This window comes from Manis javanica, chromosome 3, assembly GCF_040802235.1.
Source record: "Manis javanica isolate MJ-LG chromosome 3, MJ_LKY, whole genome shotgun sequence".
Classification (NCBI taxonomy): domain Eukaryota; kingdom Metazoa; phylum Chordata; class Mammalia; order Pholidota; family Manidae; genus Manis; species Manis javanica.
This window is the reverse complement of record NC_133158.1, coordinates 206,526,622-206,543,224: the sequence shown is the minus strand read 5'-3', so window position 1 is coordinate 206,543,224 and position 16,603 is coordinate 206,526,622. Positions and strand designations below refer to the sequence as shown.

General features: G+C 36.2%; 1 protein-coding gene across 8 annotated transcripts in view; it reads right to left on the bottom strand.

Annotated features, from left to right (window-relative positions):
* Positions 1-316: 316 nt before the first annotated feature.
* The window catches only part of PPP3CC (protein phosphatase 3 catalytic subunit gamma), a 77,253-nt gene continuing 60,966 nt past the window's right edge, over positions 317-16,603 (bottom strand). Inside the window, exons 11-15 of one of the 8 annotated variants that reach the window (XM_037024722.2) lie at positions 8,882-8,908; positions 7,892-7,973; positions 7,192-7,289; positions 1,951-1,980; positions 317-819 (exon numbers count right to left, since the gene is read on the bottom strand). In XM_037024722.2, the coding sequence (XP_036880617.1) occupies positions 593-819; positions 1,951-1,980; positions 7,192-7,289; positions 7,892-7,973; positions 8,882-8,908 (464 nt within the window). In that variant the 3' untranslated portion in view covers positions 317-592. Of the gene's footprint in view, positions 820-1,950; positions 2,096-5,005; positions 5,086-7,191; positions 7,290-7,891; positions 7,974-8,881; positions 8,909-16,603 lie in introns of those variants that run through there. The other 7 variants (XM_037024719.2, XM_073232675.1, XM_037024720.2 and 4 more) reach the window with 7 other exon arrangements.

The window sequence follows — 16,603 nt, the reverse complement described above, 5'->3', positions numbered from 1 at the left end:
AGTAATTCTAAGAAAATCCCTCATTATTTTTTATTTTGTCTTACTAGAACATATTAAAAGGAATTGAGAGTCCAGAAGAATGTAGGTTATTAAGGAAAACATTCGCCTTAGCCCTTAAAATCACAGGGTTTGGTTATTTACTTAGAAGTTCTACTATAACCAAGTTTTCCTTAAGAAGTTTCGCCACTGAAATCTAAGAGATCTTCAATGACACTCTGTAGAAAGGAAGGGAAAAGAAAAAACCCTCATGCATTTGAAAAGTTATTAGTTTTCAGAAATAGATTACCTTCTAGAAACAAGACAAAAGGCTGGCTAGTGTGAGTCAGAAACCCAGCAGGGAGGTCTCCAAGGCCCTTTTATTAGGGGAAGGCCCCCTTGATCGCACAAGACTTCACATGTGTATCAATCAGATCAGTCCCTAAAAATTAGGGAAAAACAAAGCAGATGTACTTTTTATATATATTAAACATAAATTAAAAGAATTTATAAAATGGTCACCTTTCTTAGAGTATATTATGAATGCACCTCCAAGTTTAAGTTGTTTAAGCTGTTTCTGTTTTGTTTTCCAATAATAAATAAATAAAATGTGTTCTTAAGTCTTGGATCCACCTGTGCCACAGCAGGACTCTGAGTCACGACTGGCTTTTCTCCCCTTGTCACTCCTGTGTGCAGTGTGTGGGTGTACAGGGGTCACCAATGTCACTGGCCCATCAGGGTACTGGCTATCTTTTCGGGGTGGCATCCGCTCATTGATTCGGTCCAGACCTCGGGCTTCTTCAAAACTCCGGATCCTGTGCTGAAGTGAAAACCCTCTGATTGCTACAGAAAAACAGGAAAGGGTGGAGATCAATTAGACAGCAAAGCGACAAGCTTAACATTTCTTAGCATACAGCAGGCCCCCACCCAGAGCAAAACCACAGAAGGGTGGCTGCGGAGCACATGTCTGGTGAAGGTTATAGGCAATATTTTATTTGAATTAGACTTGTCTGAAGCTACTGTTCCCTTAAAGGCCCAAAGGGCAGCTGAAACTGTGAAAGTAACTTTCATAGCTCAACACAATTGATCTCAGCATAAGTATACCTGACAAAAAGATAACAAGCTCTTACTTAGCCCCAGTACATTTGAGAAAGAATTTCTTAAGGGCCAGAAACGTGCTCACTGTGGGAGAAAAAAGGCAAAACTAGAATGATAGAGCAAGCCGGACAGAACAGTTACTCCAGCACAAACATCACCTTGACCACAAAAAAGTAACAAAAGAACTCATCTTTTCGTTTAAAAGGACAGCTTTTTATCTTGCACAACCAGGAGCTGAACATAAGTTAAAAGCCATCTAAAAACTAGCTTCTAGATATTTTCTTCCTGATGGAACTTTTGTATCATCCAGGAAAAAGCATTCCTATTTTGAACCACCTTACCCAACAAATTTATAATACAAGTTTATCAGTTTCAATAGTTTCACCCTCAGATTCACAGGTAATTTACTTAAAATATGTTGTCACAAAGACAAAGGTAATTCAGCTTGATCACCTCAGAAATGAATCACACTGAGTCCTGTCTACTTTTGCTTCAGCTCTTGATATCCTTTAGAATTATTAGGTAAAGAGGCTGGCCTGTTAGGACCTCTAGGAATCAAATGGATGTTTTTGATATACGGAAGAGCTATAGGACTCAACCACTTGAAACCTCATGACTCGTTACTTAAACTTCAGCCATGTATCAGAACTGATGGAGCCCAGAAAGGACTTCAGCTGCGAACTTTAGGGTCATTTAAATTAATACAAATACAAGATACAAAGGAAACACTTTGGGAGTACAACTAGAAATATCTATTCCTTTTCTCACTGTTACAGTTCTGGTGATGCAATAATAAAAGGTTTCAAATGTTGACAAAGCTTTTTAAAGCTAGTAGACAGACACATGATCACATCTATCATAGGAATATGGCCATACCTTCCCGGGCCTCTACCGCTTGTACTGTGGCTGTAAGAGGCAGGAGCAGTGGCATGCAAAAATGAAGACAGAAATAGAGTGATAAACCAACAGCACTGCTGCCAGCACAGACATCCCAGGCACCTGCCTTTCAGCCTATTTCCATCTGTAATAAAAGTCAACTAGTTAGAGGAGGCAGAGGGTTACTGCAAAAAACTAAATTGGGTGGGAATATGAGTGGGGAGCGTTTCTAATACTTTTAAGGTTTCATGTGGGATGGAAACTTTTTGCCTACCAGCATCTACAGTTAAGACAATGGGATCAGTCAGGCTGACTATAAGGAAGCAAGAGTTACAGTGCTTTCTTCATTTTAAATAGCCGACTGCTCATTTATGTCTTGACATTTACCTACCAAAGTAACTGGTCCAGTCAATTTAACACTACAAAACTATTTTTTAGTTTGTAGTAGCTCAGATGATATTAAATGAGCTGCTGCTGGGTCCTATTCAAAAAAGGCATTTAAAACTACTTTGTATTACTCTCAAACAACTTACATGGGATCCAACTGTCCTTCTTAATTACATAATGAAAAAGAGTGGCCTTTGAATAACAGACTGGCATTTGTAAGGAGAGAAAAATGGGTTATAAGTGAGGGGTTATTTCTTGGCCAGAGGTGGAGTACTAAGATGGCTAAGGCATAAAACTATTAAATTTGAGATACAAATTTATGTACCATCTGGGATTAGAGACAGAGCAGAGGCTGACATTTCCAACCTACATGACTTCCAATCACTGCAAGAGAGCAGGCCAATTGCTAAGAAGGCTTCTTCTCCTTCATAGAGGGAAACGGAAGCAATTTAAAAATTACTACCAAGAGTTAAACTTTCTTGCATCTTCTTTTTAATATGGTAAAAGCCCTAATACCCTAAGAGGTTACAGGTTATAGCAAGAAAGATCTTATTAGGAGAACCCTGTCAGTTCCTCTAGTACCATCTTTTTTAAAGAAGGCAGGGAAGAACAGTGAACAGAAAGAATGTGCTGTTCCTGAGGCTTTATATATCAGTAAGAAAGGAGAAACTAGAAGTACTGAAAGTTCACTTCCTAATGCAACGTGCAAAATGGAGACTTGGAATCAACCGATTAAGTGCTTACATTTGTCGACCATATGCAGGCATGTTATAAAGCAATGTCATACCCTCTCTAATCTCTCAAAACACAACAAATAAATCTTCACAAGAAAACAATAGAGTCTTAAACCAGTACATCACTGATGTAACTGTTAGGAAGTGGAAGAAAAAAAGCACTACCTGAAATTGTACAAAGTGTAGGTCTAACTAGAGTTTAAAAGTATGGTTAAAGCGTGTACTAATATTAAATTGGTCTGGGTCTCCTTAGAGTTGCTTTTTGCATTGGGTAGTAAGATACCAGCCTGTACTGCGGGACATTATAAGAATCAGTCATATAAAACTGAGAGACTGTTCTTTTCTTTACTTAGATATATACTTCTTTACTGATATATAATTCATATGCCATAAAATTCACTTTAGTGTACAGTTCAATGATTTGGTTTATTTAGAGCTGTGTGACCATCACCACAATCTATGGCCAGAACGTGTCATCACCTCATAAAGAAACCCATTCCCTCCCTCATCCCTCTATCTGAACTCTGGAGTCAGTCACTAATCTACTTTCTGTCTCTGTAGATTTGTCTGCTTTCTTTTCATATAAATGTTTCCACTTCATATAAATGGAATCATACAGCATAAGATTTTAGTGACTGGCTTCCTTCACTTAGCATATTTTCAAGGTTTATTCATGTTGAAGCATAAACCAGTATTCCATTCCTTTTGATGACTGTATAGTATTTCACTGCATGGCTACAGCACATTTTATTCATGCACTCATCAGGTGATGGACACACGGATTGTTTCCACTTACTGGCTGTTATAAAGAACGCTGTTATGAACACTGTGCACAAGTTTTTGTGTGGTGCAGATTTCATTACTTTGGGACATATAACTAGGAGTGGAACTGCTGGTCATATGATTAACTGAATGTTTAATCATCTAAGGAACTGCCAGATTGGTTCCCAAAGTGCTGGACCATTTTATATCCCTATAAGCAATGTTATCAGCATCCTTTCTCCATATCTTCACCAACATTTGTTATTATCTGTCTCTTCAATCATAGCCATCCTAATGGGCATAAAGAGGTATTTCATTATGGTTCTGATTTGTATTTTTTTAATGTCTAATGATGCTGAACATCTTTCCACATGTTTATTGACCATTTGTATATCTTCTTTGGAAAAATATCTATTCAAATTATTGCCTATTTTTGATTGAGTTGTCTTTTCATTATTCAGTTGTAAGAGCTCTTTGTATTTTCTGGTATGAGTCCCTTATTAGATGTGTAATTTGTAGATATTTTCACCCATCTTCTGTATGATCTTTTTACTTTATTGATGGTTCCATTTGCAGTACAAAAATTTTTAATTTTGATGTCTAATTTATAACTGATCCATTTTTTTTAACAGGGTCTTTGTGAATCTTGTTCAGTTCTTGGCTTTCCTCCTTATTTTGCTATTAGGAAGCATGGAAACAAATTTTTTGTTTTCCTCTCTGCTCCAATTTCCAAGTATATTTATTGTACTTGACTATGCTGTATGCATACTGAAATCTCTCTTGGAACAAGGTGGAGCATAAGTGAATGTATGCTATAAAGCCATACAGGATACTGGTGGTTGAAAGCTTTCCAAGTAAAGTTATATGCATAATAAAAGATCTTTTTGAGCTAATGCTCCAATTTGCCAATGAGCCTGTCTAACTGAGACTCTGATGGGGAAATGACAAAATAAACTCAGTTTCTGTCCATCAGTAAGAGAATAAGAAGCTGTAGGAAGTTGGCTCCAACTTTAGTTTTGTTCTTATACATTCCTAAAGATTTCTATCAATTTCAGAAGTATTAATAAACAATGCTATGTTCATTAAAACACTCATTCAAATTAGGAATGAAGAGAAACTGGATATATTTGGGGACTGAGAATAAAAGGTAGACCAAGGATAAACAAACAAACCTCTAACACATCTGTAAAATTCTGTTACTTATCCAAGATTTGCAGATTTGCAGATTTTCTCTTTGAAGGTCTAGGAAAAACTGGTTCAGATTAACACAACAATTTTGTGGATCAGCAAGTTTTCAAAACTTTTTAAGTAAGGATATTACAGTACATCCCCTTTTCTTCTTTGCCCATGTTACTTCCTATTAACTCTTCAAATTGCCTGTCAGAGTTGCCCTCAGAATATTTCACAAAGACTAGTTACCATGGTGGAAAAATATTTTGCTTATGAGAAACTGCAATTTGGGAGAAAAAATTCAATCTGAAATAGTTTACTGATCTTTGCCATGAAACTACAGAAATTAAGAAAATAAATTATATGCTTCCAAGAAGAAAATGTTCATTTTTCTTCTCAATAGCTGAACTTTAATATTCTAGTATTCAATTTGAAAGAGAGGGAGGCATTCAATCCTACAAAAGGGAGGAGGGGAAAAACGGATTGGTCCTATTAATCAACAACAGTAAATTTTCCACAAAAAGCAAAGGATTCCTGTAAGTGGCAGGATGACAAGGATAAAGAAAAACTTAGCCACTTCAGTAAGATGAAGGGGCAAAAAAGCAGTGAAACTCTAGTTTAAGTTGTTAGCATTCCCAGCTCCAGTTTTCATGCCTGAGATTAGTCATCCAATGATGTGCTCTCATGTGTCTTCCCCTTGCTTGACCAGATCTGCGTTTATTCTGACAAACACCGATCTTTTCATTCCAGGCTTCCATAAAGCCCTTTCTTAGAAGTCAGTGCTCCTACAATTTTTAGAACTGACACTCTGATTGAAGAGATGACTGTGGCGCTGGAATAGAATACGCTTTGCAGGCAGAGGCAAACTCCCCCTCTGATTGAGAAACTCCAACCAAAAGAAGCAGGTATAAAACATACACAAGGGAGGTCTATAATGTGCACAAATCTGAAGTGTGTAGCTCAACACATGTTTACATAGGTATACATTTGTGTAACTACTTCCAGCCAGATGGTGATACAGAACATCCTCATTACTCCAGAAGTTTCCTGTGCCCCTTCTGGGTCAGTATTCTCCCCCTAGAGGAAGCACCATTCTGACTTGTACTACCATTGACTAGTCCGCCTGGTCTCGAATGTCATATAAATCAGTCTATGCTCTTGCGTGTTTTGTTTTTTTAGTTACCGTAATGCTATGAGATTCAATCATGTTTTGGCATGTATTCATAATGTTATTTTAATTGCTATGCAGTATTCTACAGTATAAATATAACATAATTTATTTATCTATTCTCCTATTGATGGACATTTGGGTTGCTTCCCATTTTGGACCATTATGAATAAAACTAAGGTGAGCATTCTTATGCACACACACCCTTTGGTGGACATATGCACTAATTTCTCTTCAATAGATACCAGGTGTGGAATGATGGGTTATAGGGTAGACATGTATTTTGCTTTACTGCCCAGTAGTTTTCCAAAGTAGCTGAACCAGTTTATAAGGCCACTAGCAATGTATCTAGTCCCAGTTCTCTATAAACTCACCAACACTTGGTACTGTCAGAGTTCTAGCCATCCTAGTGAGTATATGGTGGTATATCACTGTGGTTTTGATATCCATTTTGCAGATGAGTAACTCCATTAAAGCACCTTTTCATATGCTCATTGGCCATTCTGATACCCTCTTTTGTGAAGTGCCTGTTAAAAAATCTTTTGGCCATTTATGAAAAATTGGTTGTGTTTTTCTTAATGAGTTGTAGTTCTTTATATATTTTGAATACAAGTCCTTTGTCAGACATATATACTGCAAAAATCTCTGAGTTAATGTCAGACATATATACTGCAAAAATCTCTCAGTTAAAAATCTTTAAATAAAAAATAATTTATTAATTTTTTTCTTCTGAATGATTACAAGTTCTAATTAGTATTTTTTTATGTCCCATTGAAGACTTGATTATCTACCCCAATGCCTACTTCTGTACTTTATGGTTTTACCTTTTATATTTAAGTTATAATTCTTTTTTAATTAATTTTTTGTGTATGGAGAGAAGGGTCAAGATTCATTGTTTTCCCCAGATGGAAATCCAATTGCTCTGGTACCATTTATTGAAAGAAGCCCCAATTTTTAATTTACACTCACTGCTAGGTAATGGGAGCATGCTTTCCATGAAAGAAGCGTTCACACACTCACCCGTCTCAATGGTCTGTTTTCCTCCTGAGAGGACCCCCAGAGGGAGTGTACCCGTAGGAGTCAGGCCCTTGAGGGTCAGCACACTCTCACTCTCTTCCCTGCAAAGGAAGGTCAAAGCCCTGGGTTAATTCCAGGGCGTCTACCACTCAGCAATGCAAAGATACTTGAAGGAGTTAAGAAAAGATGCAGAGAGAGATGGCCAGGTTCTCCTTCTAACTTTTCCTTGACCCAAAGAGAGGGATGTTTCCTGTAAATATTCCAATTTTAAACAATCAGCCAGGTCTTGGTTTTCAACTAGAGGCACTTAATAGCCAGGTGCTGTTCTAATGTTCCCCATATATTATCACATTTCATTTTCCTAATAACTGTGTAAGGCAAATCCTGTTATTATCACTCTTTTGCAGACAAGGAAAATGAGGCACAAGATCACATAGCTAAGAAGAGGTGGAGCCAGGATGGGAACACAGGCATATGGCTCCAGAATACACACTAAGCTACTACTATATTTACTACATGTAAGCTTGTACCAAGTGAATGTTTGCCAGAACATTTCTAGTCACTGTAACATGTAGGTCTGACTCAACCTGCACTCAGCCTAAGGCCCTACAGTTCTCATATCAAATTCCATTCTAAAAAACTGTTCTGAAGTCAACTCCTAACTTACTCTCAAAATGCTATGTAATGACAGACTTCTCCTTACCGCAGAATTGAAAAGACCCGCGCCATCTTCCCAATGGCTCTGATTTTATTCTTGATGATCTCCTTTCGAACTGTGGTGCCTCCTTAGAGAATACAAAGAATAAGTGAGTTAAAGGAATGTGTCACCAGGTAAGCTCTAAAAAATGCAGGATGAATTATCTTTAAGTTCAAGAAACTGTTGTTTTAAAAAAAAGAAATAAACTTTAAGCAAACAAAAATCCCAGGAAGTACTGAGGAGCAGGAGAAAAATAATCCGGAAGAGGGAAAAAAAAAGATGAAGTAAAAAATGGAGGGGCCACAAAAAAGACAGACTGGGCAGATCTATGAGAGGTAGGAACTTACTTGCGGTTCTGAAATGCAGAACACAGAGAAGAATGAGATGCACAGATATAAACAAAGACAGCTGCTACAGCAAAGATCCCTTTTGAGAATGCTGGGGGCCACCTTAGGATGCAGGGTTTGGCCTGCCAAGGGCAAGTGATGATCTGAGCAGTTGTCTTCTGCATGTCAACACAACGCATAGCTATCTTTCTGGAACTTACTGAGGGCTGCTTTCATTCTGTAATCCTCACTTAGTCACAAACTGGTGAGTTATTTCCTATCATACACAACTGTGCAGTGCAAATGATGATGATAGGTAAGGTATTTTGTAAGGCAACGTCAAGAAGTCAACACAAGACTGTGGCCTTTTTTAAATCTAAGAGTCAGGATACAGCTCACAGGCGAGAAGCCAAGGTCCAGACATGCACCAGGTGGCTGCATTCAAAAGTCAGAAAAACGTGGCCTCCCCTTCCTCACCCCAACCCCCAACCAGCTCTCAATATCCTGCAGGATCACATAGCAGGTCCAGAGAAAACATACGCATTAAAACGGAAAGGGAGGATGGAGAGCCTGTCTAAAATTATCCAACTACAACTAAACAAGTCTATGATTAACAGAGTGGTGGGACAGACAGCGAGTATTAGGCTCTTAGCACATTTTAGTCGGATACCTTTCTGATAGCTTGAAATGTAGTGATCTTCAGGAAGAAGAGACACCAAGAAACAAGGAGATGAAGATAGAAATGTGGGAAGAGAAATTTAAGTTTACATGGAAGAGAGAAAAAAACCAAAGTGAAACACAATGAGAGAAGCAAACATTATCAGCTCAGAAGAGACACCCTTGGTATCATGATAGAATATTAAGTTACAGATGTCTTATCAGTAGTTTTTTCATTTCTTAAAAAGTTCATAGTTTTACATTAATCCACATCTATTATTATCCAGCACACTGAATCCCCACAGATCATGAAAATAAAATTAGACAAAGAAAGATATTATTTGTGAAACAAATGATGCTGGAAACAAGGAACAAAAACAAAGGACAGAACAGCTTACAAATCCCTAACAGCACTGTTGTCGTTTAACCGACTCAGTATCTTCCCATATCTTTCTGGAGATTAAAGTTTTTCCTTTTTTAAGTTACGTGTTTGCTTCAGACTCTCAAGCTCATTCACATTGCGTTTTGCTGTTTCTGTTCTTGTCTCTCTTAGAGACTTCCCTGAGGTATCTGGGGTAACTGCTGATGTTTGCTCACGATTAAGAATAAGGAACCAAAAAGCTTTCAGAGTTGGTGGGTGGACTGTTGATTTGTAGTTTACATAGAGTGATCAAGGTGGGCCTTTGTTAGGGGATTCTCTGAATCAGTATTGACTTTGCATATGGCCACTTAATTCACCTGTTTTTGACAAGGTATTGATGCCCTAAATTGCATCCCCAGTCCAGAAATTCTTTGGTTTGTACTTTTTAGAGATCAGTCTACAGACTTGGAGAAGAGGTAGTTGTCCGGTGGCCACTAGGATTTTAACAGCCTTCCAACCAGCTTTCACCTAGTCTATTTATTTTAGCTCAGTGTCCTTCTCCTTCTTGCCCTCTAATCCAGGCCTCAGTTCTAGCAACTGGTGCTACCAATTCCTATGCCCATAAGGATTGTGGGCTAGCACTCAGCACTCCCCATTATTCAGTGGGTGGCTTTGGCTCCCATGAAACAGCCAAGTCAACAATATATATTCATTTGTTCTCCAGCTTCCAAAAAAATCCTACAAAAATCTGTTTTTAGGCTTCTAACCTTTTAAACCTTTTTTACTGTGAAGTGTGACAAACATACAGAAAAGTACACAAAAAATATAACTCCATGACTTATTAAAAAGCAAATGGCTATATAACCACCACTCACGTCAATAAATAGAACCTTGCCAGCACTCCCAGATGCCCCCCTGGTGCCCCTCCTAACAATTACATTCCCTTTCTTCTCAAAGAAAATAATTCTCTTGACTTCTCTAAAAATCACTTTCTTGCTGTTTTTTAGAGTTTTACCATGTTAGCATGTATCCACAAGCACTACAGGTTTCATGACTTTACAACTTTATGTAACTGGAACAATCAAGTATGCAGGTTTGTGGATAGCTTTTCTTGCTCAACATTATTTTTGTAAGATTCATCCACGTTTTCCCTGTTGTAGTTCATTGTCATTACTGTATATAATTCCATTTTACAAATATGCCACCATTTATTTATTCCATTTTTTACCATCATTGGTCATTTGAGCTGATTCCAATTTTTGGCTATTGTGAATTAGGCTGCTATAAATATACCTGTGCATTTCTCTTTGCTGCATATATTTCTGTTAAGTATATTCCTAGAATGAGAATGCTCAGTTACAGGGTACATATATGTTCAACTTAAGATAACAGTTCGGCATTATCTACTAAAGTAGATACCAATTTATACTTCAGTGTATGAGCATTCCTATTGCTATATATCCTGGCCAATATGGTGGATGTATAGGATCATCTACTATAGTATTAATTTACATTTGCAAATTACTGAACTGGTTGGATATCTTTTCATATTTTTACAGATCATACTTTTGTGAAGTACTTGTTCAATTCTCACCTAACTGATCTGTAGCTCTTTACATATTCTGCAAATGAGCCCTTTGTTGGCTGTATTGCAAATATCTTCTCCCACTCTGTAGTTGTCTTTTCACACTCTTCATAATTTTTTGATAAATACAAGTTCTTACTTTTTTAATGCCTGATTTATTAATAGTTTCCTACATGGCTAGTACTTTTTGGGTCCTGTTTAAGAAATTTTCTTCTACCTCATGGTCATGAAGATGTTCTGTATTATAAATACTAGAAGCTTTCCTGTTTTGCCTTTCATATTTGAAATCCATTTGGAATTTATTTTTGTGTTTGGAGTATAATAGGGGTCAGGTCTAATTTTTTTCTCAAATAGGGATCCCCAAACCATTTGTTAAAAATAAATTTTCCTCTGAGTCTGCAGTGCCACCTCTGGTGTAAATCAGGTATCCATAAACGTGTGGATCTTATTTCTGGATTCTCTATTCTTTTTCAATTCTGGTCTGCCCATGCACTAATAATTCTAATCACTCTAGCTTTACAGTAAATCGTGATATATAGAACAAGTCCTCCAACTCTGTTCTTCCTCAACACTTAAGCAATTTCCATATGAATTTTAGAATCACTTGTCTGTTAATATTTGACTTTGTATTGAATCCATAGATCTGGGAATAATTTTTATCTTTACAATAGCAAGTCTTCTAATCATCAGCGAACGTGGTATTTTTCTGTTTGTTTGGATCCCTTTTAATATCTCTAATAATGTTTTATAGTTTGTTGCTTAGAGGTTTCACACACCATTTGTTAGATTTATTGCTAGGGATGATATTATAAATGACATCTTTTTAAAAGTTTCATTTTGTTATTGCTGGCAAATAGAAACACAAATTAGTTTTCCTTATTAACTTGTATCCAGTAGCTCTGCTACTGCACTTGCTCATTCTAAGAACTAATCTACACACTCTTTTAAATTAATAGTTAACCTAATAGCTATAATTAACAATTATATACTATAAACATAATCATATGCTAATATAATTAATAATTAATCTAATAATCTGTAGGCTCTTCGGTACATAATCCTATCATCTATAAATGATGGTAGTTTTGTTTCTTCCTTCATGATCTTATACCTTGTATTTCTTACTTCCAATACACTACTGTATAGAGGTACTGATAGCTGCCGTTCTTGTCTGTTCCCAATCACTAAGGAAGTTTCAACATCTCACTGTATGATGTTCCCTAGGTTTGTTTTTAATGAAGATATTGGATTTTTTATTTTTAAACTGTTCTTATTTCTCTGTTAAGGTTGCTTCGCTATATAAAAATAGCACCAGTAAACACTGTATATTGCAAAATTTAGGTAGTATTGTTCTTAAAACAGCAGTAAACTCATAGACACTGAGAAGTGACTAGTGGTTACCACTGAGGAGGGGTTGGGGTGGAGGGTGAGGAGGATAAAGGGGCACTAAAATTCTCAATCATAATATAAGCTGGTCATGGGGATGGTAAACAGCATGGAGAATAAAGTCAATGGTTCTGTAACATCTTCCTATGTTGACAGACAGTAACTGCACTAGTGGGGGTAAGGATTTAATAATATGGATAACTGTTGAATGACTGTGCTATTTCCTCGAATCCAATATAAGACTGTGTATCAATGATACTTCAATAAAAAAAAGAAAAAACATAGTATTGTTCTTCATTTGAGAATATACAACAAAAACTTTTCTCCACTGTCAGGTATTCCCAATGGAAAGATCATTAAGTATTTTGACCCAACTCCAGGGATGGGTATAAGCAAGTTATATCATATAAGGCTTAAAATGGCAATGTTATCCTTGAATTGCATAATTTTTATACCTAGTTTTTACAGATAATTTTAGCAACTCTGAATACTGTAACTGTAGCCTGACCTAAAATTCATAGGGTATTCTGGAAAAGATGCATATTGGGTTTGCCTGCAATCATTAGGAAGTTAAGGGGTATTTTCTTCCCGCAGCACTGTTGCAAGCAGTTTCTTCTTCTACTGGTACTGCTAAAAGTTGCTATTTAGTTTTCTATCCACCCCTGATTTAAGACAACTATGCTAGATTTAGTTGTTTCATACTAGTTTATTTAGGGCTTCCATTTTCACTCCTCAATAGATTATCTGTTTTTCTCATGGGCTTCTTCACTCATTAATTCATCTAGTTCTGAAGGATTACTCAGTGTCAACTTGATCAGCCAACCCTTTTTAATGCATCCCTCAAATTTTCTTCTTGTTTAAATATGTTTCTATTTCTCATTGTACTGTTAAATTTTGCTTTATATATTATTAATGTTATTAGCACATTGTTAATGTTATTAATTGTATGCAAACTTAAAAGTATTACATCTTATTTTTTAGAGGCATCAGTGATATTATTTTATCTACAACAGTTTTGTTTGGCTAGTGTTTGCATTATATATTTATTCTTTTTTCATTTTCCTTATGCTTTAAATCTGTTTCCTATAAAAGACTATAGTTTTTAAGAACATTCTACCTGACAATGTTTTTTATCCATTTATATTTAATAAAATTACTGATATATCTATCATAATTTATTCTATTTGTTCTATGAAACTTCCCACCTTGCTTGCCTTTTGAGTTATTTTTTATCACTTCATTTTTTTCTGTAACTTATAAGTGATATACTTAAAAAAAAAAGAAACCTATTTTCTTACAGGTTACCCTAGCAATTACAACATGCATCTCTTACTTATCAAAGTATAGTGTTAACAGGTACTTTTCCCCTCTTCCCAGGTAATATATAGCCCTCATACCCTTTATTTGTCCCACTGCCAAGTACTCATCATATATTTAAATTTTGTCTTTTAAATCCAACAAAACGTCTTAGTATTGTTTAATAAAGTCTACAGTCATTTGATTTACCCACATATTTTCTACTATTTTTACTCTTTATTTCTTCCTGACTCTGTGATATTTTCCTTCTGATTGAACAATATTGTTTAGAATTTCATTTAGTGTGAGTCTCCTGGTAATTCTCCTAGTAAAATTTTTAAGGGAGGGATATTTGAAAAATGCTTTATCTCCTCTTCATTTCTGAAGAGTATTTCTGCTAGGTGTAGAATTCTTCAGTGCTTTAAATATGTTATTCCACTACTGTCATTGTTTCCATTGAGAATTCTCTGTCAGTTTAATTGCTTCCTTTTGAAAATACTCTTTTTTTCTGGCTGCTTTAAGATTTTTTTCTTTGTCTTTCATCTGAAGCACTTTTACTACGATGTGTTTCGGTGTTGTTTTCTTTCTATTCATTCCGCTTTGCTTGACAGGGCTTCTTCAATCTGTGGCTCACTGTGTTACCCAGCTTAGAAAATGATTATCCATTATCTCTTCAAATACTGGTTCTACCTTATTCTCTCTCTCTTCTCTAGAACTCCAAACACACAGATGATAAAACTATTTTTGGGGGTATTTTACTTTTTCTCCTCATGATTCATTCTAGATTTTGTTCTTCAAATCTATATTCTGGTTCATTTATTCCCTGTTTAGTTTTATCGAATCTGCTTCTAATTCATCTGTTGGGCTTTTCTTTATTTTTGCATTCCTAGAATTTTCTTTCGGTGCTTTATCAACTTTGTTACATTCCCTTTTATAATTCATAGTTCTCTGCCAAAATTTTCAATCCAGTCTTTTATGTTCTTGAACATAGTAATTAAGCATTGTTTTGGTTTGGTTTGGTTTTTAGCATAGTCATTTTAAAATTTGGTCTGATAAAGCCAATGTCTGGAAAACCTGGAGGTCTGTTTTTATTTTTTCCTCTTTCTGCTGGTTCTCATTCATGTCATAAAGTCTCCTCATATGCTGAATTTTTTTTTTTTTTTTTTTGGTTGTGAGCCATATGCTATATTTGGAAGACTGTTTGTAGTAACTTAAGGTCCCACCTGATGTTATCTTAGTCTAGAGAGGTTTGCTTTTGCTAGGTGCCTGGGACTATCTTATTTAAATTTCATGGATCGAAGTAATTTGAAGGTAGACTGTAGTCCCTTCCAGGGCTATTCTATTTCCAGTTCACCATTACTGTTACATAGATGCAACCTTTCTGAGTCCCCAACCAATGAGCAGAAACTTACTAGCACTCACACTATCCTGACAAGCAAGGAACCCTAATGTTTTTAGCTTCTCTCAGAGAAGATAGAGATTTTAGCTAATTCAACTTCTTAGCCCCCTCTTTCTGAAATTAATGTCTTCAGGAGAAAAGTAGTCCCAAATGTTGATCTTACCTCCCTGGATTTATCCTTTCTTCCAAATCTTAACTTGGTAATTATTTATTTTGCTTTGTTTGCTTTCTAAATGCCTTTAAAGCAAATTTTAAAAATATTTTGTCTAGTTTTTCTAGTTGTCTTAAGAGTTAGGATTGACTTAAACTATCTAGTCTGGCATTACTAAAGTGGAAATCCTTAATTTATGTCACTAAAACAGAACCAAAATTATATTGTGGTTTTAGTGTGGTTTCAGGAAGTGTGTTCAATTCACCATCTTAACCTAAAAGGTTATTCCTCATTTCCTTTCAGAAAAAGATTTAAAAAGCATATATCAGCTTATATCTACACACATTGTGAAAAATGGGAATGAGAGGATTCTATCCATTTACTTTGGCCCTTAACAGAGTATCTCATAGATTATATCAGCACCAGTAACTACTTTATTTTTTTAATAGTTGCACTTCATGTCATTCAACCTAACTCAATAAATATTTATTTGCTATGCCCACCTCACTGTACTTGTACTCACCACTATAGTCGTGAACAAAAACCAATTCTGTCTCAACACTAAGGCAGTTTACAATTGACAAGGGATAAAATATACAGGCAGACCTCAGAGTTATTGCTGGTTTGGTTCCACTGTCACAAAATGAATAGGGCAATAAAGCAACTAAAATGAATTTTTGGCTTCCCATTTCTTATAAAAATTATGTATACAATGTACTGTAGTCTGCCAAGTGTGTAATAGCATGTCTAAGAAAATGCACCTAACTTAATTTAGAAGTGCTAACCATCATCTGAGCTTTCAGTGCGTCATAATCTTTTGCTGGTGGAGGGCCTTGCCTTGACATGGAGGGCTCCTGACTGATCAGGACGGTGGCTGCTGGAGTTAGGGTGGCTGTGGCAATTTCTCGAAGTAAGACAACAGTGAAGTTTGCCACACTGAACGACTCTTCTTTTCAGGAACAGTTTCTTTATAGCACGCAATGCTGTTTAACAGCATTTTCCCAATAGTTCAGATGCCTTTCAAAATTTCAGTCAGTCTTCTCAAACCCTGCTGCTGCTTTATGGACTAAGTTTATGTAATATTCTAAACCTTCTGTTGTCATTTCAACAATCTCCACAGCATCTTCACCAGAAGTAGCTTCCATCTTGAGAAGCCACTTTCTTTGCTCATCCATACGAAGGAACTCCTCACCTGTTCAAGCTTTATCATGGGATTGCAGCAATTCAGTCACATCCTCAGGCTCCACTTTTCATTCTAGTTCTCTTGCTGTTTCCACTACATCTGCAGTGACTTTCTCCACTTAAGTCTTGAACCTCTCAAAGTCATCGTGAGGGCTGGAATCAACTTCTTCCAAACTCCTGTTAACGTTGATATTTTGACCCTTCCCACAAATCATGAATGTTCTTAATGGCTAACGGTTAAGAATGGTTAATCCTTTCCAGAACTTTTTCAGTTTACTTTACCCAGATCTATCAGAGGAGTTTCTACCTGTGGCAGCTGTAGCCTTACAAAATGTGTTTCTTAAGTAATAAGACATGAAAGTCAAAATGACTCCT